Source organism: Coregonus lavaretus (assembly GCF_964263955.1).
Source record: "Coregonus lavaretus genome assembly, chromosome: 15".
Lineage (NCBI taxonomy): Eukaryota > Metazoa > Chordata > Actinopteri > Salmoniformes > Salmonidae > Coregonus > Coregonus lavaretus.
This window is the reverse complement of record NC_140002.1, coordinates 22,050,532-22,075,337: the sequence shown is the minus strand read 5'-3', so window position 1 is coordinate 22,075,337 and position 24,806 is coordinate 22,050,532. Positions and strand designations below refer to the sequence as shown.

The 24,806-nt window shown below is 42.5% G+C and overlaps 2 protein-coding genes across 2 annotated transcripts; both read left to right on the top strand.

The window, feature by feature from the left end:
* The first annotated feature begins 2,667 nt into the window (after positions 1-2,667).
* mdh2 (malate dehydrogenase 2, NAD (mitochondrial)) lies at positions 2,668-9,170 on the top strand. Its single transcript, XM_084178142.1, has 9 exons — positions 2,668-2,866; positions 6,154-6,322; positions 6,443-6,526; positions 6,615-6,724; positions 7,128-7,253; positions 7,760-7,837; positions 8,323-8,422; positions 8,535-8,686; positions 8,873-9,170. Exons 1-9 carry the CDS (start codon positions 2,801-2,803, stop codon positions 9,002-9,004), a joined length of 1,017 nt encoding a protein of 338 aa, XP_084034268.1. The 5' UTR covers positions 2,668-2,800; the 3' UTR covers positions 9,005-9,170.
* A 974-nt stretch (positions 9,171-10,144) lies between these two features.
* Positions 10,145-24,744, top strand: gas2l2 (growth arrest specific 2 like 2; the record flags this gene model as incomplete). The annotated part of the gene is made up of 6 exons (XM_084178884.1): positions 10,145-10,502; positions 11,813-12,054; positions 15,284-15,391; positions 15,821-15,917; positions 17,657-17,966; positions 21,465-24,744. 6 exons carry the CDS (start codon positions 10,145-10,147, stop codon positions 23,305-23,307), a joined length of 2,958 nt encoding a protein of 985 aa, XP_084035010.1. The 3' UTR covers positions 23,308-24,744.
* Between the last annotated feature and the right edge of the window lie 62 nt (positions 24,745-24,806).

Genomic DNA, 24,806 nt, shown 5'->3' with positions numbered 1-24,806 from the left:
TGGAGTGGGTCATTCCACCAAACCGGTACATATACACTTTTACATTTTTTACCCAAATAAATCATTTTTCTAAATACCCCATGACATGAAGGACATATTTAACCTCCATTTCCCATCTCTGGCATCAAAGACCGATTATTATCAGCCATTTTCTTCTGATATGGACACCATTTGTATTCAACCCTGTTATGGACAATATGGAAGTCTGAATATGATTATAAAAGATACTTGTAATAAAATCAACATTTACCTATTAATCATATGTCCCTCATACTAATTAATAATTGCAAATATAATCACACTTTTGCTATATTAAAGCCTGAAATGGACACTTTGTGTATCAGAATTTGAACTAAAATCAATATTCTCATGATTGCTCTAAACATTTCAGACTGAGCTCAACAAACATTTCAATTCATATTTCATAAACTTTCCAAAATTGTATCACAGAAATTGTAATGTAACAGGGTTGAGACTAGGCTAACGGGGTTGAAGATGGTAACGGGGTTGAAGAGACAAATACGGCTTCCATATAAATTGGTTTTGTTTATTCTCAAATTCACTTAAAGATTTTCTATAAACATTGTATTTCATAGATATAACCATGTAATGAGGACAATTTACATCAATTTTAATTAAACTGAGCTGTATTAACCTGCAGTAAAAAACAAAAACATAGCAGACATTAATAACATTGAACAGGTCATCAGGTCATCTTACTGAACAGGTCATCAGAATCAGGGTTACCCCTTCTGTCTGTGACCAAACAGTGTATGTGAAAGTGAGTAGATTACGTTGAAAGCAAAGGTCAGCCCTAACAATGGGAGTTGTTGTCCACAAAGCGGCACGGCAGGCTGTCTAGCTCCCACCTATCCTTTCTTTGGATTGGTGGATACATGTTATTATTCCAAAAAAAATGTAGTATTCAATGTTGACATCAACCTCCTGTATTCAATGGAGAGATAAGCTATGCTACTACCCTCATACCATGAATATGCATTGCCATCTCGAGACATCTCCGATATAAAGTGTTTTTTCTCAAAGTTGCCGGGATGTCACGGTCCTACTTATATCAGTACACTCTTAAAAACTTAAGCATTGCGGAACTTCTATTAGATCAAATAAACCTCACTTAGCAAATAAGCCATTCGTTTTTTTGTTGACCAAATTCGACACTCATTGACCTTCCATACAAAAACTCCTTGCTTGGTGGGCGAAACAACAAAAAACGCCACCTGCTGGAGGGAGACAGATTTTCCGCCGAGTTGGGCCTCTCTCTTCCTTTTCCTCTCTGTTATACCTCAGCGTCTCCTGCGCATTTACTGGATTGGTTGAACAGTGCAGAAGAGAACCTCCCCCGACAGCTTTTTTTCTTCTCGTCAAGACCAGTGGTGGAGTTCGTTTTGCATGGAAGTTTCACTTAAGGACCAATGGAATAGTCTAAAATGTAAATTTCTGACCTACTACCTCATATCTTGCTTGTTACATTTTTACATGAATGTGGCTGGTGGAAGGTACACACCCTGACCTTGCCATTTCCTGTCTTAATTGAATAAAATAAAACTTCATTTATCCATTTGCACTGATTTTTTTTGTTTTTGTTGCACAGTCACAGTACCAACCTGACATACTGGTACACAGACACGACATGCTGGGTGCAGTCGCAGGGTCAGCCGCAGAGCACCTGGAACAGATTTGGGGGTTAAGTGCCTTGCTCAGGGGAACAACGGCAGTTTGCACATGGGATATTCATGCCAGCAACCCTCCCGCTGCTAACTCACTTCCTTCAGGTTTACCGGCCGTCTCTCTATTGAATAATGTAACATTGCGTATGTGAGTGTTCTACCTGCCTCCGTCCAAGGCCCTGGCTTTTGTGGCGCATGGAGTATAGTACTCACCTCTGCACTGCAGGATCATAGGATCAGGACCCTGATAAAGTTATTTATCTCGCTCTCGCTCCTGCTACATAACATAAATACTTGTTCATAATATTCCATTGCAGTTTGATAAAAAGGTTCGGTTTTTGTTTTGGTGTTAATTGCCATATTTTGACCCATGGGTCAAAATGTATATACAGTCCATGGTCAAAAGTCTATTATTTGACAAATGTATTTTATCCACATCATGGAAGTGCTGCATTCCTTCATTAAAAATAGAATGCATCCTAGAAGTCCTCAGACAACCCTCAGAAAGTTTTGTCATGTTGAGTTTCTTTCAAGATGACATTCAAAAAAAGTTGGATGATGCTTGATTCCCAATATACTAAATCGATATGATGGATCTGACAACGTAATGATGAACACTTGATAAATAAGTTAATAAGGTACTGTATATCAGGTCTCATTCAAGACGTATCAGTCCTGATGAAACACATGCTCAAGGGTCTGTAGCCCTATGGGATTAATGATGCCAAACATTGTACATAAATTGCAACAAAGATTTTATAGTAGGTTTCCATTCCATCCTCTCTGGTTGCAACCAGTAGCTGATCATCTTCACACTAAAAATCTCCAATCGATGCATCACGAAAGTGAAAGCCAATGAGGACCACTTTGGGCACGACGTCATAAAGCATGATTGATATTCCATTAGCCCAATCATAACCGGACATTTTCATATCTTAACCAATCAAACTGCATACGGTACAGGAAGTAGGCTGTCCCCGATAGTTAAGATAGGTAGCTTTTGCAAACGTTCTGTTTCGACCGGCCACAGAGGTAGAGGACGTTGGAGTCACTGTGAAGAGGATCAGCAAATTGTATTTTTGGTGTAAAGAATAGCCAACCCCTCTCTATCCAACATGTTTTCCCGCATTGCAAGACCCACAATTTGCATTGCTACCAGGAGCTTATCCACCTCCTCACAGGTAAATAATATATGTTTTGTCACCTAAGAGATAGCTAGTAGCGTAAGTTAACTAGCTAACGTTACTAGCTAGCTAGCTACCTAGCATGGCAGCCAGCTAGCTTGTCAGATTAGTTAGCCAGCTAACTAGCTACAGTAGCTAGTTATAACTTGCAATGTCACACACATACTTTGCATGAGTTGAGCCACAGCAGAATGGTCTACAGCAGAATGGTCTATATTGTTTGAAACGAGTCAATGTTATCAACTTTAGCTATACTTATAACGTTAGTTTAATTTAGTTATCTAGCAATAGCTGGCTAGCAAGGATGTGTAAACGGTTGATAGCTGCTTCCACATCACTGTATAAGGTCAACTTGTCACGCTTGTTTTACTTTTAGGATTGGCAAGGGCAAGGCATGCGCTAAGCAATTATGAGTGACGTAATAATACTATGGTAAAGGTGCTTTGATTGACAGACCAGTGTTTTGTCCAGTTATCTCGAACTTGTCCTTCGTGACGTGTTAGTGAACAACCTCTGATGGCCCATTCAAGTTAATGAATTATTAGGAGGATTAGTTGGCCCAGTGTCTTCCAATTCAGGTTTCTGCAAATTAATCCATATTTAAGACACATGATGATGTACTAAAACTACTGATAGTGTACAATACAATAACATCACAAATCTTTGCTACATAAACTGCCATAATTTACACTTGTTTGATCAAAACTGTCCCAAGGTGTTTCATCAATCATGTGTTAATTTTATCCTTGACACACACTCAATGTAAAATATTTTCCTGAAGGTTGGCATTGCCAAGGATACAGTAGTATAATTCCACAACATTGATCAATAAATAACTTTTACCTTATCAATATAATCAGAGCTGTTGAAAGATTATCTGTGAATTTGAGTGTAATGGTGGCTTACATTCTTTCTACAGCTTAATGAGCCTTGAATCACCCACTCCGAAATCCTGGCTTCTTAGGAAGAGGGTCTAAATCTCCATGTGGCCAACCATGAATAGTCAAGAGGTTGAATCCAAAAATATTGTGTCCTGACGTTTGCCCTTTATGTGAATGGTTTATGGTCTACAGTTGTCATTTTCAGGTGAAAGGTTTCTGTCACCTATTTGATATCAGCAAATTACAAGGATTGATTGTGCAAAGATTAACTGAGTCCTACATGAAACTTGAACTATAAACCTTGATGATCTAACAGACCCACCCTACAAAATCACCATTGAGTCTGTCTCATTCAAGCTTATTGCATGTAATAGATGCACATCTGTATTCTACAATAGTTTGTGCTGGAATTCTTCAAACACGCAGGAAATATGTTTGGTTGTGTGATTTTATGTCAGCAAATGACATGGATAGTAGGGCTGACCCCGTTAGGTTGATAGGCTGTTGGTCAACCAAGATTTTTGTAGTCGAGCAGTGGCAAATATATTTTAATTATCACCAGTAGTACATTTACTGTTAATTACCATAATTTATAATCTACAATGTTTGTTTGGTTATGGTAATTTCTGTTAATGCATTCAATATATATTATTATTACAGTCTTACCGTTGTCATTGTAGGAGTGGACACGTTTGCAGAGCTTATTTCATAGTTTATTTCATTCCATTTACGAGTTGTCAATTTATTCATTGTCTTTTGTTTGGAGTGCTCCTGTCAATCTTGAGTAAGGAGGACACGCACCTGATTACACATAGAAGAAGGCCTAGGCTACCTGGCCTGCGGGCAAATGTAGGCTTAGAAATGTGCCCATTTGGAGATCTGATACTATGTCTGATTGTCTTAACTCACCATCACTGTTGAGCTTCTGAAAGTAATTTTTTATTCGCCTCAAACAGCAAGTAAATTAAGTCTGTTTTTACATCCATTGAGAATGACAATAGTTCCTCAACGTAGCCTATTTGAAAAATCTTTCCAGCTCGATAACCACTCAGCATGAATGGGGGAAAAAATGTCATGCTCTGATCCGGTGGAAACGTCATAAAACAGTCCTACCTGATTACCCCTTGCGCAAATAGCCTAAAGCTGTGTCTGTTTGTCAGGAGCTCACTGGCAGGAAACTCTGAGGGCCCAGAATATTTTATATATTGTTGCAAGTTTGCTAGCATGAGCTTTGGGCAGGGCCAATTTAATAGTTGATACAATGTTTCAAGTTCCTTGCAGACAGGTCATGCATAGCCGATGTGATTTTATAGGATATTTATTTTTATCAGGCTATTTTCTTTTTTTATTCTGGCCCCTCGTGGGAATCAAACCCACAACCCTGGCGTTGCAAACGCCATGCTCTATCAACTGAGCTACATCCCTGCCGGCCATTCCCTCCCCTACCCTAGACGACGCTGGGCCAATTGTGCGCCGCCCATGAGTCTCCCGGTCGCGGCCGGCTGCGACAGAGCCTGAATTCGAACCAGGATCTCTAGTGGCACAGTTAGCACTGCGATGCAGTGCCTTAGACCACTGCGCCACTCAGGAGCATGCTGCAATGTTTTTATTTGTTGGCTTTATGTAGGCTATTTTTGCATATTGGCAATGGCAATATAAGTTACTTTTAGATTTGTATCATTTTTATTAACCACATGACATTGATTTTGAGATATGAAGACTTTATTATAAATTAAATGAAACTGTTCCATGAAAATGTGCATATGAAAATCATAACTGGCACGCAGATCAGTAGAAATGGTACGATAACTTGGCACTCCAAATTAAAAAGGTTGCCGACAGCTGGTGTAGCCTATTACCGGCAACTTCAGGAGTGTAACGGCTGTGAAGGACAGCAGCAGCGGGAGGAGAAGGGTCGGAAACAGTTTTTTTTCTCTTCTGGTTAGGCTATATTGATCTCTGGCTCCCTCTTTAGTAATTTCAGTCTTCATTTTTAATCGCAGCGCTTAAAGCATCAGACAAGCTCAGTTGCCTACATATAGTTGATTTTATTCACAGGGTAGGGGAGGGAATGGCCGGCAGGGATGTAGCTCAGTTGGTAGAGCATGGCGTTTGCAACGCCAGGGTTGTGGGTTCGATTCCCACGGGGGGCCAGTATGAAAAATAACAAAATAATGTATGCACTCACTAACTGTAAGTCGCTCTGGATAAGAGCGTCTGCTAAATGACTAAAATTTAAATGTAATTCAAACATAGGGTGTGTCTATATATGGAAAAATACACTTTTAAAATTTCGACCAATCGATCCAACAGATTACTCTCGGTGGACCAATATATATATTTTTTTGTCCGGACAGCCCTATTAGATAGACAGTCAGTGAAATTGTCTCCTCTCCCCCTCAGAACAATGCCAAGGTGGCAGTGCTGGGTGCGTCCGGCGGTATTGGCCAGCCTCTCTCACTGCTCCTGAAGAACAGTCCTCTGGTGGGCGAACTGTCTCTCTTTGACATTGCCCACACCCCCGGAGTGGCAGCTGACCTCAGCCACATCGAGACCAGGGCCCACGTTACTGGTAAGACACCTTCCTGCTGTACATCAGCTTCACTACTAAAGTCTTAATACTATATAGTGAAATGAGTGTGAAAATGTCCCTTTGGTTTATATAATTTAACTATCATGATTAATTCACTAGGTTACATGGGTCCAGACCAGTTGGACGCTGCGCTGAAAGGCTGCGATGTCGTTGTCATCCCCGCTGGTGTCCCAAGAAAACCTGGTAAATTCACCCAAGTTGACAATGGGAACGTCATGCTTTCTTTTAATTGGAAGTGCACACATGACATTTTAAAATACAATTCTTCCAGGCATGACCCGTGATGATCTGTTCAACACCAACGCCACCATCGTGGCCACTCTGGCTGATGCTGTTGCCCGCAACTGCCCTGAGGCCATGATTTGCATCATCGCCAACCCTGTGAGTACACCACTACCACTTCTCCAGGATTAACTCAACCTCCTGGCGACTCACATTACTCTAGAGCAGCTCAGACGTCTACAGTCGGAGGCCTTAGTGTTGGAGAAAAGCCATTTTTTGTTGCCAAAGAGAAGGTAGCACTGACTTTCAGGAATGGGGGTCAAGGGCTTAATTTGAAAGGGAATTTATTTTCCATGCCAGCTCTGTTTAGGTCACTGGTTGTTTTGGTGCTTCAGTCACCACAACCTTTAATGATACAAGATCTTGTTTGATCTTGTTCAACGGTGAATGCTTAAATATTCCATTGATTGTGTAATGGCTGTGTAGTGTACATCAGAAGGTAAATGCCAGTAATAGTAACATGTGGTTTGAAATAGCTGACAGTTTTATTTCCAATCCATAGGTCAACTCTACTATTCCCATCACATCAGAGGTCATGAAAAAGTATGGTGTCTACAACCCCAACAGAGTGTTTGGAGTCACAACATTGGATATCGTCAGAGCCAACGCATTTGTCGCAGAGCTGAAAGTAAGCCATCTTTGAGCTACAGAGGGTTGAGGACCTATACTCACCCTCTATACCTTTGACACACAGGAGTGATCTCAAAGTTCACAGGCGTATCACCCTGAACGGAACAAAGCTTGTTATGTTTGTATCTTACAGATGATTGTGGAAGAGTAGATATACACTGCGTGACAAAGCAAAAACATTCACACCTACTAGAGTGGGGAAATGTTGGTGTCTCACCATTGAAATCTATTCAAAATTGCCTACTTTGTAGTTTGGTCAGAGCAAGGCTCAAAATGTGCTTGGGTGCATTCTATACAACGTTTGTATTGTAATAGGCTTATGTTGTAGGGAATGTCTCCACCTAAATATTTGGTTGTTGTCACCATGATCCAACTGCATAACATTTTGAAAGTATTTTTTTTTTTTTTCAGCAGCTAATGCTAGCTAGCTAGTATCCACTCATTGACTATTGCATAATGAGTCGCAAGGCAAGATGGCTGACTGTTTGGTGTTTCATATTGCAGGGCCTTGACCCAGCACGTGTCAATGTACCAGTGATTGGAGGTCATGCAGGAAAGACCATTATTCCTCTCATCTCACAGGTAAGAAGACCTCTTCACAGAAATAAAAAATCCAATACCTGAACGATTGCCTTGCAATGCCACCAGTAGGACTAAATGTTAATCTAATAACAAAAATGACAGACACATTTGCAATTGCAATTATTTTGGGGTTTGAGCTGATATCTGATATGCCACCCCCCTTTTTGGGGAGACACATTTGCAATTGCAATTATTTTGGGGTTTGAGCTGATATCTGATATGCCACCCCCCTTTTTGGGGACAAATTTTTTCATGGCGCCCTCTAGTGTTTGTAACATGTTATGGTGTGGTTGTGGATCAAAGTGAATGAGAGTTGTCCTACATTGGGAGGCTGTGATTCGGTATTTGTTGTTAGTCTGTAGCTTTAAGAAATTCCTAATTCATGGTCATTTTAAAATTCAGTTGGAAAAGGAATAGTATAAGGTTCTCCATGAACAAGGCTTTCCCTGTGAATAACTATACACCTTGCACACGCCGCTCTGTAGGCAACACCCAAAGTGGAGTTCCCAGCTGACCAGCTGTCTGCTCTGACCGCTAGGATCCAGGATGCTGGCACTGAGGTTGTGAAGGCCAAGGCTGGAGCGGGTAGGCAGTGTTACCCTAAGGACTGACTGATTCTCAATGAACTGTCCTTTAAACATAACTCATGTTTGAACCACTCTGATGAGCTCTAACTGGCTAACCTATGTGTGTTCAGGCTCTGCTACGCTGTCCATGGCCTACGCTGGGGCTAGGTTCACCTTCTCTGTCCTGGACGCCATGAACGGAAAGGATGGAGTCGTAGAGTGTGCGTACGTAAGGTCAGAAGAGACCGAATGCAAATACTTCTCCACACCACTCCTCCTCGGGGTAAGTCCTGCACCACCATATAAACAGGTTAAAAGTTGGAGACTGACATTTCACCTTCTGCTTATTGATGTATTAATTCTGTACTTGTACTTAATTCAGGTTCCTATTTGAATGACACACTACTTTCTTGAATACAGTTGACAATCTGAAGCGGTAACCAGGAGGAATATTTTTGTGTCCTTTTAGAAACATGGAATTGAGAAGAACCTTGGCCTGGGCAAGCTGTCAGCCTTTGAGGAGAATCTGGTGGCTGATGCCATTGGTGAGCTGAAGGGCTCCATCAAGAAGGGCGAAGATTTTGTTGCTAACATGAAGTGAGCAAGGTTTGAATCTGTGGTTATTTATATTGTCCAGTCACTTAAATGGCACCAGGGCCTCTCCAAAATCCAAGTTTCATCATGCCTGACGACGAAATAGCTCTTATCAGAAATGTTAATAACTGATCAGAAATGTTAATAACTCTATCAATAAACAGTTGACCTTACCATCTTGCTCTGGATCAATGTACGTTTGAGAGGGATTTGTAAGAGAATCATGAGATAGTATATTTTTAATGGCACTTATTCCTGCTTTTGTTTTTGTAGCTCATACATAGACATTCAAATGACTCCTGTTTGCAATCTGGAATGTCCAAGTAGGCTCCATGTAACTATGCATGGAATTGTTTGTGTAAAGTAGTATTTTGTCTTCGCCCATCAACCCAGAACTATTCTTGTGGCTTTTTTCAAAGGTGTAAAGAAATCTCAACCTAATTTACATTTTACGTTTGAATAGTTAAGGGGGGAGGGGGGCGTTGAAATGTACACTAAGAATTCCAATGTACCAAACGTATCACCTTGAGTGTCTGACAATGATATTCAGTTATACATTTTAATTTGAATAATGAGGAGTAATATGTGAAACTTCTGGGTTTAATTCTGGGTTAACCGAGATTATATGGAAGGTGTAACAAGTGGGGTCCAGCTACAAAACAATTAATCAAACGCTTAAGAACATTAAACCACACGTTTTAGAAGGAATGTGGAACTTCTTGCGCTATTTCACGACTGGTCGTGAAATGGTTAATGGGAATGTTTGGAATGAGCTCGTTACCTTGTAACCAAGGAGAGTACCACAGAAGCACACTACAAAACAAACTGGCTGCCTGGGTAGTTAGAGAAACTTAACTTAAATAAGTGTAGACTGCAGACAGATTTCAGGTTGTTTTTGACTGTATTTCGAACATTTTATTAATTACCATCTTTTGAAATTAACAACTTTTTATATTCGAGCGTTTTACACTGTAAATCACTGTAACGTTAGCTAAACTAGCTAACTACGCGTTCAAATCGCATGAAATAAGTGGAACCAGGTGCAGGCTGAGGCAAAATATTACATTTGCGATAATACTTTCACGTTAGTTTTGGCTCATGTCCTGACTTCTCTGCTTGAAGTGTCCATCATTTGATATTGCTCACAATGTCCACTGGGATTCATCATGCCACGAATCAAAGCATCAAGCCCTTCAAGTCTAGCGAAGAGTACCTGTATGCGATGAAAGAGGATTTGGCAGAATGGTTGAGAGATTTGTACGAGATTGATATTGATGTGAACAACATTGTGGAGGCGCTCGAGACGGGCGCAGTCCTCTGTTCCCACGCCAATAATGTCACACGAGTGGCGGGAGAGTTCATTCAGAAGTACGGGATGGTGCGACAGGTCCAGCTGCCAACGACAGGTGTCACGTTTGTAAATTCGGCCCAACCTGCAACTTTCCTGGCCCGGGACAACATCTCAAATTTCATCAGCTGGTGTCGAAAGCATATGGATATTAAAGGTATGACAATATGCCTGTATAATGGCAATGAATGTTTTGACAGACAACTACTTTTGCTGGCCACAATTTTTCAATTGCATATATGTTACAGAAGGCTTGAACGTAATTATAGTTGAACTGAGTGAAACCATTGCCGTTCTCGGTGTCATTCAGGAGTATCACAGCTGTAAATTCAGTGGTGTAAAGTACTTAAGTAGTACTTTCAAGTATTTTTCCTTAAGTCGTTTTTGGGGATATCTGTACTTTACTAGTTATATTTTTGACAACTTTTACTTCACTCCATACATTTTCCCTGACACCCAAAAGTACTCGTTACATTTTGAATGCTTAGCAGGACAGGAAAATGGTATAATTCACACACTTATCAAGAGAACATCCCTGGTCATCCCTACTGCCACTGATCTGGCGGACTCACTAAACACTTGCTTCATTTGGTAAATTATGTCTTGAGTGTTGGAGCGTGCCCCTGGCTATCCGTAAATTTAAAAAAAATATATAAGAAAATAGTGCTATATGGTTTGATTGATATAAGGAATTTGAAATGGTTTATACTTTTACTTATACTTTTGATACTTAAGTATATTTTAGCAATTACATTTACTTTTTATACTTAAGTAGATTTAAAACCAAATACTTTTGGACTTTTACTCAAGTAGGATTGTACTGGGCGACTTAACATTTTACTTGAGTCATTTTCTATTAAGGTATCTTTACTTTTACTCAAGTATGATAATTGGGTACTTTTTCCACCACGGTGTAAATTAATATACTTTATCTGCCGTAGATTCGTACCCACTTGCCCCACAGGTCAAGTGGCAAACAGGTGTGACAAACTGACATGAATGGAGTCTCTTGAATTCATGGCTGCTTGACAAGCATCTCTATTATTTCTAGGCCCATTGTATAAAAAAATACAATATATATATATTTTTCTGAATGCACACATTCAGTAGCCTACAACGGACTGTGTGTGCTAGGCAGGTGCGCAACACAGTGTGTTTGATGGAATGCATGCAACATGGAAATGTACCACTAGGTGAGGCTCTAAGTCCATACTCCATAGGAACATGGCCTCATGAAAATTTCCCTCGTATTTATATTTTTTAATCTTTCTAATGATCACATCCCTGGATAGAACATTCCTCTTGAACATTCAAAGAAAACATGATAGTCTAGTTGGAAACTCAGAGCCCAGGGTTTTCCTGGTCATGTGGGTCACATGAGGCAACTCCTGCCCCTTTGTATTGCATTAACATCTCAAGATCCTCCGACATCTCACTCAATCCCTCTTCTCCCCGCTCCTTCTCCAGATGTGCTCATGTTTGAGACAGACGACCTGGTGCTGCGGAAGAATGAGAAGAACTTTGTGCTGTGTCTGCTGGAAGTGGCCCGGCGGGCCTCTCGTTTTGGTATGGCCGCCCCCGTGCTGATCCAGCTGGAGCAGGAGATCGAGGAGGAGATCAGAGAGGAGCTGGAGCTACCCCTGGAGGAGACCCCGCCAGTTGCCAAACCCCAGCGCCGCACCTCCAACACTCAAAACCTGGATGAGATGGTGAGACTGCACCACTGGAACCAGTTCACAAATTGGAACCAATTAACAAATCTTCCACTATAATCATTGATCAAATCCAGAGTGGCGCAGTGGTCTAAGGCACTGCATCGCAGTGCTAGCTGTGCCACTAGAGATCCTGGTTCGTATCCAGGCTCTGTCGTAGCCGGCTGCAACCGGGAGACCCATGGGGCGGCGCACAATTGGCCCAGCGTCGTCCAGGGGAGGGGAGGGAATGGCCGGCAGGGATGTAGCTCAGTTGGTAGAGCATGGCGTTTGCAACGCCAGGGTTGTGGGTTTGATTCCCACGGGGGGCCAGTATGAAAAAAATTATAATGTATGCACTCACTAACTGTAAGTCGCTCTGGATAAGAGCGTCTGCTAAATGACTAAAATGTAATGTAAATGTAAATCCACTATTCCAACTAGTTCACATATCTCCTACTGTAACTAATGTTATCTGTCATTGTAATCAGTGATCAAATCTATTTTAAGTGACCAGTTATTACATCAATCCACCACTATTAGTAGTGAACTCTACAATGATCAAGTCCAGTGGCGACCCGTCATTCAGGCTCTGCCCCACCTGTTTTGAGCCCCACACAAAAAATAAATACAAAGAAAGGGTTGTTTTGCCTGTTATTTAGGTATTAATACGTGTCACATATCAGTTTGCAAACAATGTAAAAACATGGTCTCTTTTTTGCTTTCTTGAGTAAGGCAGCTCCAAAATGCAGGTGTTTCAGCCTAGCTCAGTGCTTTCTCTGGTGGTGGGGCAGCCAGCGGAAAATATGGAGCGTAGGGGTTGGTAATGTTCTCTAGTTGCGCTGGGATTGGCTCAGTGTTCTGTCACTCATGGGGCACTACGTCACTGCCAAATCTAAGGGTAGAGCTCGAAAATTCAAGCCCCTTGGGTGCTGCCATAGAGTTACATTAGAAGTGCCTATCCAAGAAGGCTCAAGGTCATTGGCCACAGATAAAATGACGTCAAATCACGTTATATCTACAGTAGCTTTGATTGGACTGATCATGCCGCCAACATACTTTCAAAATCTTAGCTAGCAGTCATCATCATGAATCAAATCCACAATCTACTGGAAAATACTTTTTAATCCTTGTCATATGAAGAGAAATATTGAAGAGAAATTATAGATAAAACATATCGGTGCTCATCGGACATAAACATTACACAACAAGTTGGAAATTTCAAATTCAACAATGAGTGGTTTGGAAGGAATCAGTGGCTAACTGCAAGCATTGCAAAGCAATCACTAGCCTGCTATTCAGTGGAGTGGGTGTGTGTTCCCAATTCTGGGTTTAAGGGTCTCTTTTCCAAGCTTAAAATGATAAACATTCAACATTGGACATGCTGTTAATCCAGCATGATTTCTGCCTCGCTCAAAACAACTTTTAACTTGGAACTGGGAAATCTGACTTCAGTGAGTTCAAGACAACTGGGAACTCGGGGAAAAACGAGCTTAGACTGGGAAAGTCAGTTTTGAACGGTCATCCAACTCAGAATTGTACGTTGGGAACTCTGGCCTCTTTCTAGAGCTACGACCTGAAGATTACTGACGTCATCATGATTCGACCTTGTTTTTTTTCCCGAGTTCCCAGTTGTCTTGAAAGCACCAGAAATCCAGAGAATGCCAGACTTAGATGACAAAGTTCGATGACAAAATTTGCCCACAAAGGACTGCCGCGCCACCTTCCTGTTCAAGTGAGCACAACAAGGTGAGTCCAAAAATGTCTTGTATGCTGCTGCATAAATGATGTAATATGCCAGGGAGATATGTATACTGTAGCTAAGAAAGTAATACTAAGTGTATGTTGTGTAGTAAACTGTTAGTAGCCCATGTGCCTCACCCTAATAATTTGGTCTATTTTCCCCTCTAAATTTCGCCTACTGTTCTGATTTGGTGGTGCACAGAGAAATGTCATCATAGAATATTGTAAGAGCTTTCATTGTCTGCTTATATGCCCCCTTTATTTATTTTACGGTTCTGATTTGAAATACAGGGAGAACACTAAGAACGGCCCATGTTCTGAATTCTGTCGCTGTACATTTCAAAAGTGCTGAACAAATAGTTATATTGACTACGTCCGTCCTAGCTCGCTTATTAATGTCTTAATCGAAATTACGGATTGCCTCTAATCCGCTTGTCGTCTCTTTATGCCATAGTTTGTACATCTCAATTGTCAGTAGAAACCACATTTGTTTAAGCAAGTCAGCCATATCAGCTATGTTTTTTTTAAAGGCAGTAAATGAGGCTGAATGAACTGTTTGGCTGCCAGACAAGGCTCCGCTGATAGCCAGGTGTAGCAGTGGGAAGGTGTTGGGACAGCTTTATGTAGGCCCTAACAGGTTGTGTGCACCGTGTGTCACCGTTATAGTGCAATTAATGTATTGTTTAGTGTTGTGTAGTGGCTTTGCTGGCATGCATCCATATATATATATATATTTTGCCCCACCAAGATTGGCATGCTAAAATCGCCAATGATCAAGTCTACTGTAACTAATGATGAAATCACCCGATGTAACCAGTGATCAGATCTCCTGCCCTCAATGTGGCCAGTCTGGTTTAACTACTGATCTGGTTCCCTCTATTGGGAAAGGACTGGTACTCATGAGGTTTTATACACTGAATGATATTAGACTTTGTTGGATAAACCTAATGATGGTAGTTTGGGATATAGGGGTTATTTCCATTTTAATGAAGTTATCTGAGGAAATTAATTAGACCATCCAATTTTAGTGGAAAAGATGAACAGACCATGGAAATTGCCATGTCAAATTAGTCTACAGGATTGACTTGAATCTTCTCTTAAAACCCTGTGTCGAGGGATGGAGGGCTTGTTGTTGTTGCTACAGAGATGTGAGTTGTAGGACAAGCAGGGGGAATGTCCTGGCGGGTGCACTTAGCTGCCGGGATGAGTCAGTGATTTATCTAAGTCTGGGGTTCAATCCAGTCACTCACTGATATATTGCATAGATAAGCAATAGCTGGATAGTGTAAGGCGACGAAGAAACAGTAGGGCTGCCTTTGTATAGCGCAGTGTGTGTCCGTTTCCGTGTGTGTGATGTGACACTGAATTGTATTTGAATTTAACTGTAATTGTCACCCTTGCTATAGAATAAAGACAACATAAGCATTTAAAGTATAAAAACATACAGTTCAAGTTCAAGTGTCGGCTCTTGGATTTCACCTGTGTGTGTTTGTTTGTTTCTCAGGTCCAGTACCTCATAAGCCGCTGCAGCTGCCCCACACAGTTTCCCATGGTCAAAATGTCTGAGGGCAAATACAGGGTGGGGGACTCCAGCACCCTCATATTTGTTCGGGTATGCCTCCCCTCGCCACCTGTTTTACTCTCTCTTCCCTCTCCTCCTCATCATCAATCGCTCACTCTTTCCAGCTGAGCTCATTCTGTGCCTGTCACTTCTCAACTCTGACAATCTATCACAGATATACCTGTATACTGCAGCACTCTCTGGCAAAAAAAAAAGAACTTTCTGTGGAAAATTGAGAGATCTGTTTTGTGCTTTTTTACTGTGGCAGAAAGTGGGGTGCGATATCTGTGGGGTGTGATATATGTAACTTTGAAGGTCTCTTGGAGGACTTTGAAATTCTTAATGCTATGCAGTCATTATTATGAGTGAATCATATCTGACTTTTACGATCTTAACCCACCAATTATACAATGTTGCAGTTGTGCTTTTTTTCATAGGTATGGTTTGGGCGTGCATGCGTGTGTGTCCATGTGTTTTCAGATCCTGCGTAATCACGTGATGGTGCGAGTGGGTGGAGGTTGGGACACCCTGGAGCACTATCTGGACAAGCATGACCCCTGTCGCTGCACCTCTATCAGTGAGTTCTCTCTGACCCCCCCCCCCCCCACACTCACACACTAGCCCCCCTCCTAGACTGAACCTGCTTGCATCACCATCACTTACATAATGCAGGAGCAGCCACCAGGGAAATTGACTGATATAAGAATATGAGTCAATATTCCTCTCCCACAACTCTCTAACCACATTACTATACAACAATGCAACTCAACTTTATTAAACCCCACAGGGGCAATTTAGATTATAAGGAATCAAAGAGAGTACATGTATGTGTTATATAATTACAGTAGGATGGAGAAGTGGAATACCTGGAATATTACTCAATGCTATTCTCAATATTGCAATACAAAGTAGGGCATGCTGCACACTAGGTGGCAGTCCACACCTTAACCATTGCGCTTGTCATGATTGGACGAATGAGCTGCTCATTGTGTATTATTGTGCATTGACAAAGCACATACATTAAAGGGGCCAAGGAAAGGAAGCATGGATAGATGACTGCGGTCCCATTTGCGCTACTGAGTCACACTTACAGTATATATACAAAAGTATGTGGACACCCCTTCAAATTAGTTGATTCGGCAATTTCAGCCACACCCGTGCTGACAGGTGTATAAAATTGAGCACACAGCCATGCAATTTCCATAGACAAGCATTTGCAGTAGAATTGCCTTACTGAAGAGCTCAGTGACATACAGAAAACGTTTGTCGAGGTCTGTGTGGAAGAACTTGACTGGCCTGCACAGAGCCCTGACCTCAACCCCATTGAACACCTTTAGGATGAATTGGAATGCCGACTGCGAGCCAGGCCTAATCGCCCAACATCAGTGCCCGACCTCACTAATGCTCTTGTGGCTGAATGGAAGCAAGTCCCTGCAGGATTGTTCCAACATCTAGTGGAAAGCCTTCCCAGAAGAGTGGAGGCTGTTATAGCAGTAAAGGGGGGACCAACTCTATATTAATGCCCATGATTTTGGAATGAGATGTTCGACAAGCATATGTCCACATACTTTTGGTCATGTAGCGTATGTAATTGTGAAGCATTGCTGGCCTCCTCTCCAAGGACGGCTTCTAACCAAAGGCATGTAACATCATAGCCGTGGGAAGTAGAGGTGCTGAGGGTGCTGAACTTTTTTTTTTTCTCTGACAAAAGTAGTTCGCTGGGCCTTCACTAGTCCTGTATTAGCCAACGGCTATATCGGTTCGCTAACAAATCACAGCATCCCCACTCCCAAACATCTTCCCGAGGCTATGTGTAACATCTCACTCTCCTGGCTCACCTGGCTAGTACAATAAAGCCCCAAGAGCGCCAGAGTGGAAGGACGGTGGACTGTGGTTGTCATTTTGTCATATAAATAGACACATTTCTATTAGGAGCAACCATTAGCATAACCTCTATACTTTCAGCTGATGAAAGTTGGAAAAAGATTGGAAAAAGTTGACTCCAATGCAGAAATATGAATTGTGACAGGCACTGACATTGCAAACATAAACCTAATTGGTATTCATAAGATCTATCATAGATGTTAAATATGCAGTGGGAAAAAATGGTGCTTAATTCCTAAAAAGATCACCGTAAGTGCTTTATGTAACGATTACCATTCAAATGAGTGCTGCTGAATCCTGTATCTTCCATTTTATTTTCACCTCGGTCATTTACTGGGATATTAACAGCTTCCCTGTAACACTGGTGACATGATGACCTTGTTTTCTTCTCTTCTCTCGTTTTCCATCCCTCTCTCTTCCATCCGTCTTCAGCCCATAAGCTGGCCCAGCGCCCGGGCACGCCGGTCCATGAGATCAAAGGCAGGTTGCCGGGGCGCCCAGACGGCCAGGGTCCAACCATGCCTACCACGCTGCTCATGAGTCGCCACGCCCAGGCCCCCCTCCAGCCCGTCCTCTGGACCCCCTCCACCTCCTCCCCCAGGGGCCTGAGGCCAGCCAGGACCAGGGTTTCCCGATCACCAGACCCAAGGCTCAGAGCCTCTCGCTCCCCCAACAGATCGTCCCTCTCTCCTGACCCAGGCCCCCCGTTCTCCAGGGAGATTAAGACTATTTTTTCCAACAGGTAAGAGAGTAATGGTGATGGCATTGATGAAAATATTAGTAATATTGATGAAAATGCTATTAAAGACAATGATGGACATTGAGGGTGTTGAAATTGATTGTAAGTTCACATTCATGGGTGGTTTTCAGTACCAGGGTACATAATCAGTGAATGCCACACTGACCTTAAACACAGTCTGAACCTAACAGGATCATTAATAACACAGCTTGGTTCCTCTGGACCTTGGTATTAGTGCTGATCACTGCCATTTAACTACATTATAAGATGACCTGTTCATTGACAGATGCAAAAAGGATACATAATATGTTGAAAAACCCTCGCTTGTTGTCTGGCATCAGCAGCAAACACCTTCCTAATATTGAGTTGCACCCCTTTTTGCCCTCAGAACAGCCTCAATTCGTCGGGGTATTGACTCTACAAGGTGTCTAAAGCATTCCACAGGGATGCTGGCCCATGTTGACTCCAATGCTTCCCACAGTTGTCTCAAGTTGGCTGGATGTCCTTTGGATGGTGGACCATTCTTGATACATACGGGAAACTGTTGAGCGTGAAAAACCCAGCAGCGTTGCAGTTCTTGACACACTCAAACCGGTGCGCCTGGCACCTACTACCATACCCTGTTGAAAGGCACTTAAATATTTTGTCTTGCCCATTCACCCTCTGAATGGCACACATACACAATCCATGTCTCAATTGTCTCAAGGCTTAAACATCATTCTTTAGCCTGTCTCCTCCCCTTCATCTACACTGATTTGAAGTGGATTTAACAAGTGACATCAATAAGGGATCATAGCTTTCACCTGGATTCACCTGGTCGGTCTACGTCATAGAAAGAGCAGGTGTACCTAATGTTTTGTATACTCAGTGTAGATAGGGCACCTTGCTGTAGTTGATAAACCCATTACAAGTGTCTGAGTTAAGTGTTAAGTGCCATTCTATGTTACAGAGGACTGAGAGCAGAACCCTCCTACCATTAGAACCTTATGGCCTTGTCTGAGAGCCCCGTAGGTGTATAAGGCATTAACAAAGCAAACACTGCAGTACAGATCCAAGGGCTGCCCACATAAACCTACTTTTGTTCAAGAAAAAGGATGTTGGCTTAAATTAATTGTTTAGTTTGTCAGTCTGTACATTTTAAGTTTAATTTGTTCTGGTAGCATATTGTTATGTTCATGAATAATTTGTAAACTTTTAATGGAGTCCGTTGACACTTTACTGTTGGTGAACATAGTACAGTACAGATGTGTTTATGAGCATCAAGCAAAATGTGTTTTGTAACCGATATGGAAATTACTCTTTTGCTTTTTCCAAAGAGTGAAATTACATGATCTGCACAGGAATTGTCTAAAACGTGTGTGCACGTGCATGACTGTGTTATATTGTGATAATGACTCAATACCTCTATGCTGCACATAGTTTTACATTTTTCCGATTTTATTGCAATTCACATTTTCAATGTACCTACTCTGTGTTGGATCATTTCACTGTTAACGTCCCCCACTACATGTTAGATAATTAAAATGAATCAACTTTGTAATGCCGCCACAATGTATTATTAACATTGTGGCTGGCTTACTTGAGCACAAACAGTCACTGGAGTTATAATTATGTGGATAATGATTGTAGGGATGCATATTTTAGCATACACTACACCACCAGGTCTCTGTGGGCAGCCTGTTATTGGAAATGATGGGCAGATTAACTAAAGGGCATAATTATGATTTTTTTTGTTTTTCAAATGGTTATATTAATGGTATGATATACTCTAGATTAAAATGTTCAGTATAGTCTATTCACGATATTTCAGTCTCAGCATTATGCTGCAGAATTCACTGAGAATGTAAAACTACTGACATAGATGTACAGGCCTTCTCTCCAGGTTAGTTTGAGGATATGAGAGGACCACATTGACTGTCCATGAAAAAGTATTTGTGGTCATCTTTGTCTATCATCCCTGGTTGAAACCATGTCCTGCAGGCTCTGTAGACTTGGATTTTCATGTAGCAGCTCTGCTTTGCTTTGATTTCTCAAATTCTGTAATTCGTTTCCAGGCATCCACGTACTTAAGCTCCAGGCTAGGAAATATTCTAAAATGGCAGAACATTTTCTGTCCATGGAATTCATCTATTGCACAATAGCATGGCAAGCAACTACGCCTATGCATTTTTGGTCATAGCATAAAACTGAGCAATTTAAACATTAAAGGTCCAATGCAGCCATTATTATCTCATTATCAAATAATTTCTGTGTAACAATTATGTACCTTACTGTGGTTGTTTTAAATTAAAATGCATAGCATTTTTGGCCATAGCATACATTGAGTTTTTGTGCTGTTCAACTTCAAGCATTCATCAAATCACAAAGAAAATACAGCACAATAGCATTATATAGGCCCACTTAAAGGTAGACAGCTAAATGACGTTGCCATAAGCAGCACCGCAGATATTGAGATGAGCGAGATGCAAGACTTCGCTCTCACACAGTCACACATCGTATCTGCGCATGTGCACATGTTCGCTACACACTCTTACAGCGTGGGAGCCACGGGACCAAAACAGCGGAGAAGTTGAGCCTTGCGCTTCAGCGCTCTTAGTTGTTGCGTAAATTGACCCGCTATCCTGTTTTCTTTCTGCATCTACATCATATCGCTGACTCTACCTTTAAAGTCTATGATAAGATAAAATAAAGATATTGGTTGTCTCGATAAAATCCTAATAAAATTTTCAGTGTTGCTGTCTACTAGGGAGTCACTATGAGTTGCTGTCTACCAGGGAGTCACTATGAGTTGCTGTCTACCAGGGAGTCACTATGAGTTGCTGTCTACCAGGGAGTCACTATGAGTTGCTGTCTACCAGGGAGTCACTATGAGCGCCTTATATGTAGATGTAGCATAGTGCGTTCTGACAGCCTTTTTTACATGACAGTTTTTGCATTTAACAACACAAGATTGAGACAGTTGGTGAAAGCAGAAAAACTCTAGGCTAGATGTATGCATCTTACTTCACACACACACCACACATGCCTACACGCACGCACACAAAAACATCCACTGTTTGTTTGCTGTTGTAATTTGTGCTGTTGCCAGTGTCTTTTGTCTGTTTTGTCTTACATGTTTTTTTTAAATGTTTAATCCGCGACCCCACAGGAGGCCTTTTGCCTCTTGCCAGGCCGTCTTTGTAAATAAGAATTTGTTCTTAATTTACTTGCCTGGTTAAATAAAGGTAAAACAATTTAAATAATATTAATTTAAGCAGCTTTTATTGTTTGTTTGTGCAGCTTTTGTTTTTAGTTTGATTACCCAAACACATGTAGAAGTGGATTTGGTAGGCTACATTGTAGAGAAGCCTGGAAACAACTTTCATTCTATATACTTATTCATGAGCAAACTTGCAATAACAAATGAATAATGGTAGTTATTTAGGTCACCTTGGAGAGGTCGGATAAGCAGAGGCATATCAAAACTTGACAGTGTGTGATTTTGTTGTTGTGCTATTTCAGACTGAGACAGAGTGCCTACACACCCACTCTCCAGCACCACCAGTCTGGGAGTAAGGATGACTCAGCACTCAACTCTTCCACGAGGACAGGCAGAGAGGCCATACGCTCATCCCAAGCCCCCCGCCTCACCAGCAGCCTGCCTCGGTCCATCCAACGCTCCTCCACACCTCAACCCCAGCCCAAGGCTAAGCCCCAGGCTCAGAGGCCTAGAACCCCACTGGTCTTCCATAGGTCCCCTGGGCAGCAATCCTCCCTGCCCCAGCCCAGACCAGAAAACAGGCTTACTCAAACCTGGACCAAGTCTCAGTTTGCTTCTAAGCTCAGGCAGAGCTCCACATTGGGCGGCAACAGCACAGAACCCCCAACCGGTACTGCACCCCAGAGGCATGGAGGACCCGACATGGCAAGGGCCGCTACACCCGTCAGAGGCTGCAGCCCCGCCAGATATACCCCTGTCTGCCCCAGACAACCCACCATCACTGTCCAGCAGCCTGAAAACAGTGATACTCTTCAAAAGAGTCCCGATTTAATTTGCACCTTCTGTCCAGCCAAAACATTCTGGGAAGAATCCTCTGGGGAACGCCAAGTAAGGCCCTTCATACCCATTGGGGGAAACTTGAGGAGAGATCCAGATAAGACACCCACCCCTTATGACAGCACAACCAACCCTTCACACAGCTTTTTAAACAGCGTCTCCAACCACAAGAGAATGCAGGGCCTGACGAGACGGAATGCATTTGGCTTTCCTGTCAATGACGAGGCTTCTCACAAAAGCACTGAGGTGAGCCTTGAAGAGCCTGAGCATCCAGAACTATGTGGCAAAGTCTTTGGGGCAGGAGACGGAGCGATAGACCATGCTTACCTGTCCATCCCTCCCCCCATCAGCCCAGCCCAGGAGGCCAGTCTGTACAAGAGTCTGGAGCACGAGATCCTGTCCAACCTCCAGCAGCTCAGTGTCGACTTAGATGACAGCCACAGCCTCCCAGATGACAGAAAACACAAGCAAAACGGTCGATACCAACAATCTCAGAATGTCCCTGAGAGTGATCATGGTGGATTCAGTACAATTCTAGCTGGGTCTGAACCATCTCCACATACCTCAGCCTCTGATGCCACACATCCAGGTGAGTCCAGCTTTGATGCAGTCATCACTGAGTTCTCCAAAATGAATAGGCTGCTGGAAAAGGTGTGTGTGGAGAGCTGGGTGAACACACTCTCAGGCAGCCCTAGAGCCAGTAGAGAGACTTGCAGCAGCACAGAGGTGGTGGACTCAAGCTTAAACCTCAAAGTGGCCAAAGCCTGTGTGACCAGCTCCTGGTCCTCTCTGGGCACCAGTGTCGAGTCCAAAGAGCAGCCCGCTGATTCTACAACCTCTCCTGACTCTGGGAATGGAGTTAGCATTAGCATCAGGCGCAGGGTTACCGAAGCCAATTCACCTGTAGTGGACCCCAGAGCCACTACCGCAACAGGCCCTGATAGCCTGTTGAAACCAAGGAACGGGTCTTTCAGGCAGAAGAGCACCTTGAAGAAACCAGAGAGGGTGCCCTCCATCTACAAGCTGAAGCTCCGGCCCAGAGTCTGGCCCAGGCACGACTACAGACCAGGCAAGAAGCCCTCGCGGATCCCCACCCCAATCTCCTACAGAGGGGGTCAACCTGCGGGGGACCTTGGAGGGTCGAGAAGGGGGACACACACACCTAGACAAGCATCACACACACACACCGCAGACAGACAGGGTTCCACAGAAAGGCAGCATGGCTATGAGGCCACAGTGACGCTAAGGCAGTGGCAAATGCCTAAACAGGAGACAGCAGAGGATCCAGAGCATGAGTCCTGGGTCTAACCCCTTACATTTCGCTTCCATAGCCAATTGCAGTACTCAAGGGAAAAATACTCTCTTCGGATGGTAATGTACAGGTACTGTACTATATTATTTTTGGTCAAAGCTGAATTGAAAGATGATCTGCAATCAGTGGAGCGTTCACTTCAACAAATAGAAAGGTTTTCAACTATAATGCTCAGTTTTGGTTCAATTTTTTTACTTATTCTGTGTGCACTGCACTCCATTGTGTGACAAAATTATTTTAACCCAAAATGCAAAACTCTTTCTTCAATGCTATGGTAATCATATTTATCTTTATTCCAAAAGAAAATAGCAATTTTCCGCCACAATTCTCTATTCCCTCTCCGAAAGCTGAATGTTTTCAATTCCCTGTGATTTTATATGTAAGGGAAATCTATTTGGTGGGAGGTCAGATTTCCATTTCAATTTTGCCTCAGAGCAGCACTCGGCTCCATTCCAAATGCTCTTTTTAAATGGTGAACCAGGGAGCAACACACACAGAGGAACACACACATAAACAGAGGCAGCTGGAGAGCGAGGAGAATAGAAGCATTCAGACCTTAATATCAGACACATCTGAGCGTCTCACAGCTGCTGCCTGTGTTACTCCAGGATCCGTTCTATCAGAGCACAGAAGATAAGCAGACAGCCTCACCCAGACCCACAGACTCGGGTATTGAGGCCTGGCTGAATTTCAGAGCCATTGTATTGATACAAGGCTGCAAACACACATCCACACACACTCACAAACTCAGATAGACATTAACACACTCCCACACACACACCATGAGATACCTTTGGTGGCTGAAGCCACAAACTCATTTGCTGAGTGATTTGTTTTTTTGTTTTTTTGAATGAAAGATTCATGATTGTGAGCTGAATCACAGATAATCAACTTTGAATAGATTTTTATAAAAACAATTTTTATCAACGTTCAAGGCATAATTTTTTTATTGACCTCTGCTTCTCAGGAGTGACCCTCTCGTTTACAGTTCCGCGGGTCACTACTTTAGCATCCTTTGATTGCTTTACTTCGCCTCAGATGCTGTCCCAGTCACCTTGTGTGTATTGAGTTTATGGCTGCAGCCTGCAGACTTCTATATACCCCTCTAGAAGATCAAGTCTGGAGCTATTAATAGCCCTTGTCAGAGCTGCAGCCCGTCACACAACAGCAGCTGTGTTCGCCATCAGCTCGCACTCATGTCACGTTCCTCGCCTCCTCAGTCTCGACTAGAAAGACTCCTTAAATTACCTCTACTTGCTGTGGGCCGGCCAGCGAGACTGACACACTGGGATGAGCTGTACTAGGGACGAACAATACACACTGGGACATTCCAGGGAGCAGCATCCAGTAGCCATGAACTCAATTTGTTGTTTTTTCAGCAACTTCATTTCTCAAAACAAGCTCCTATTGAGTTTGTTGAGCAATTGATTGATTTGAATACAGCATTAAAACATCTTCTACAACACAACTAGTGTTTATTTTCTTATTATGCCCT

Coding starts and splice junctions, on each gene's coding strand:
- mdh2 (XM_084178142.1), top strand. CDS start 2,801: ATGTTTTCCCGCATTGCAAGACCCACAATTTGCATTGCTACCAGGAGC. Junction 6,323..6,442: donor GACCAGGGCCCACGTTACTG/GTAAGACACCTT, acceptor TTAATTCACTAG/GTTACATGGGTCCAGACCAG. Junction 8,423..8,534: donor GAAGGCCAAGGCTGGAGCGG/GTAGGCAGTGTT, acceptor ATGTGTGTTCAG/GCTCTGCTACGCTGTCCATG.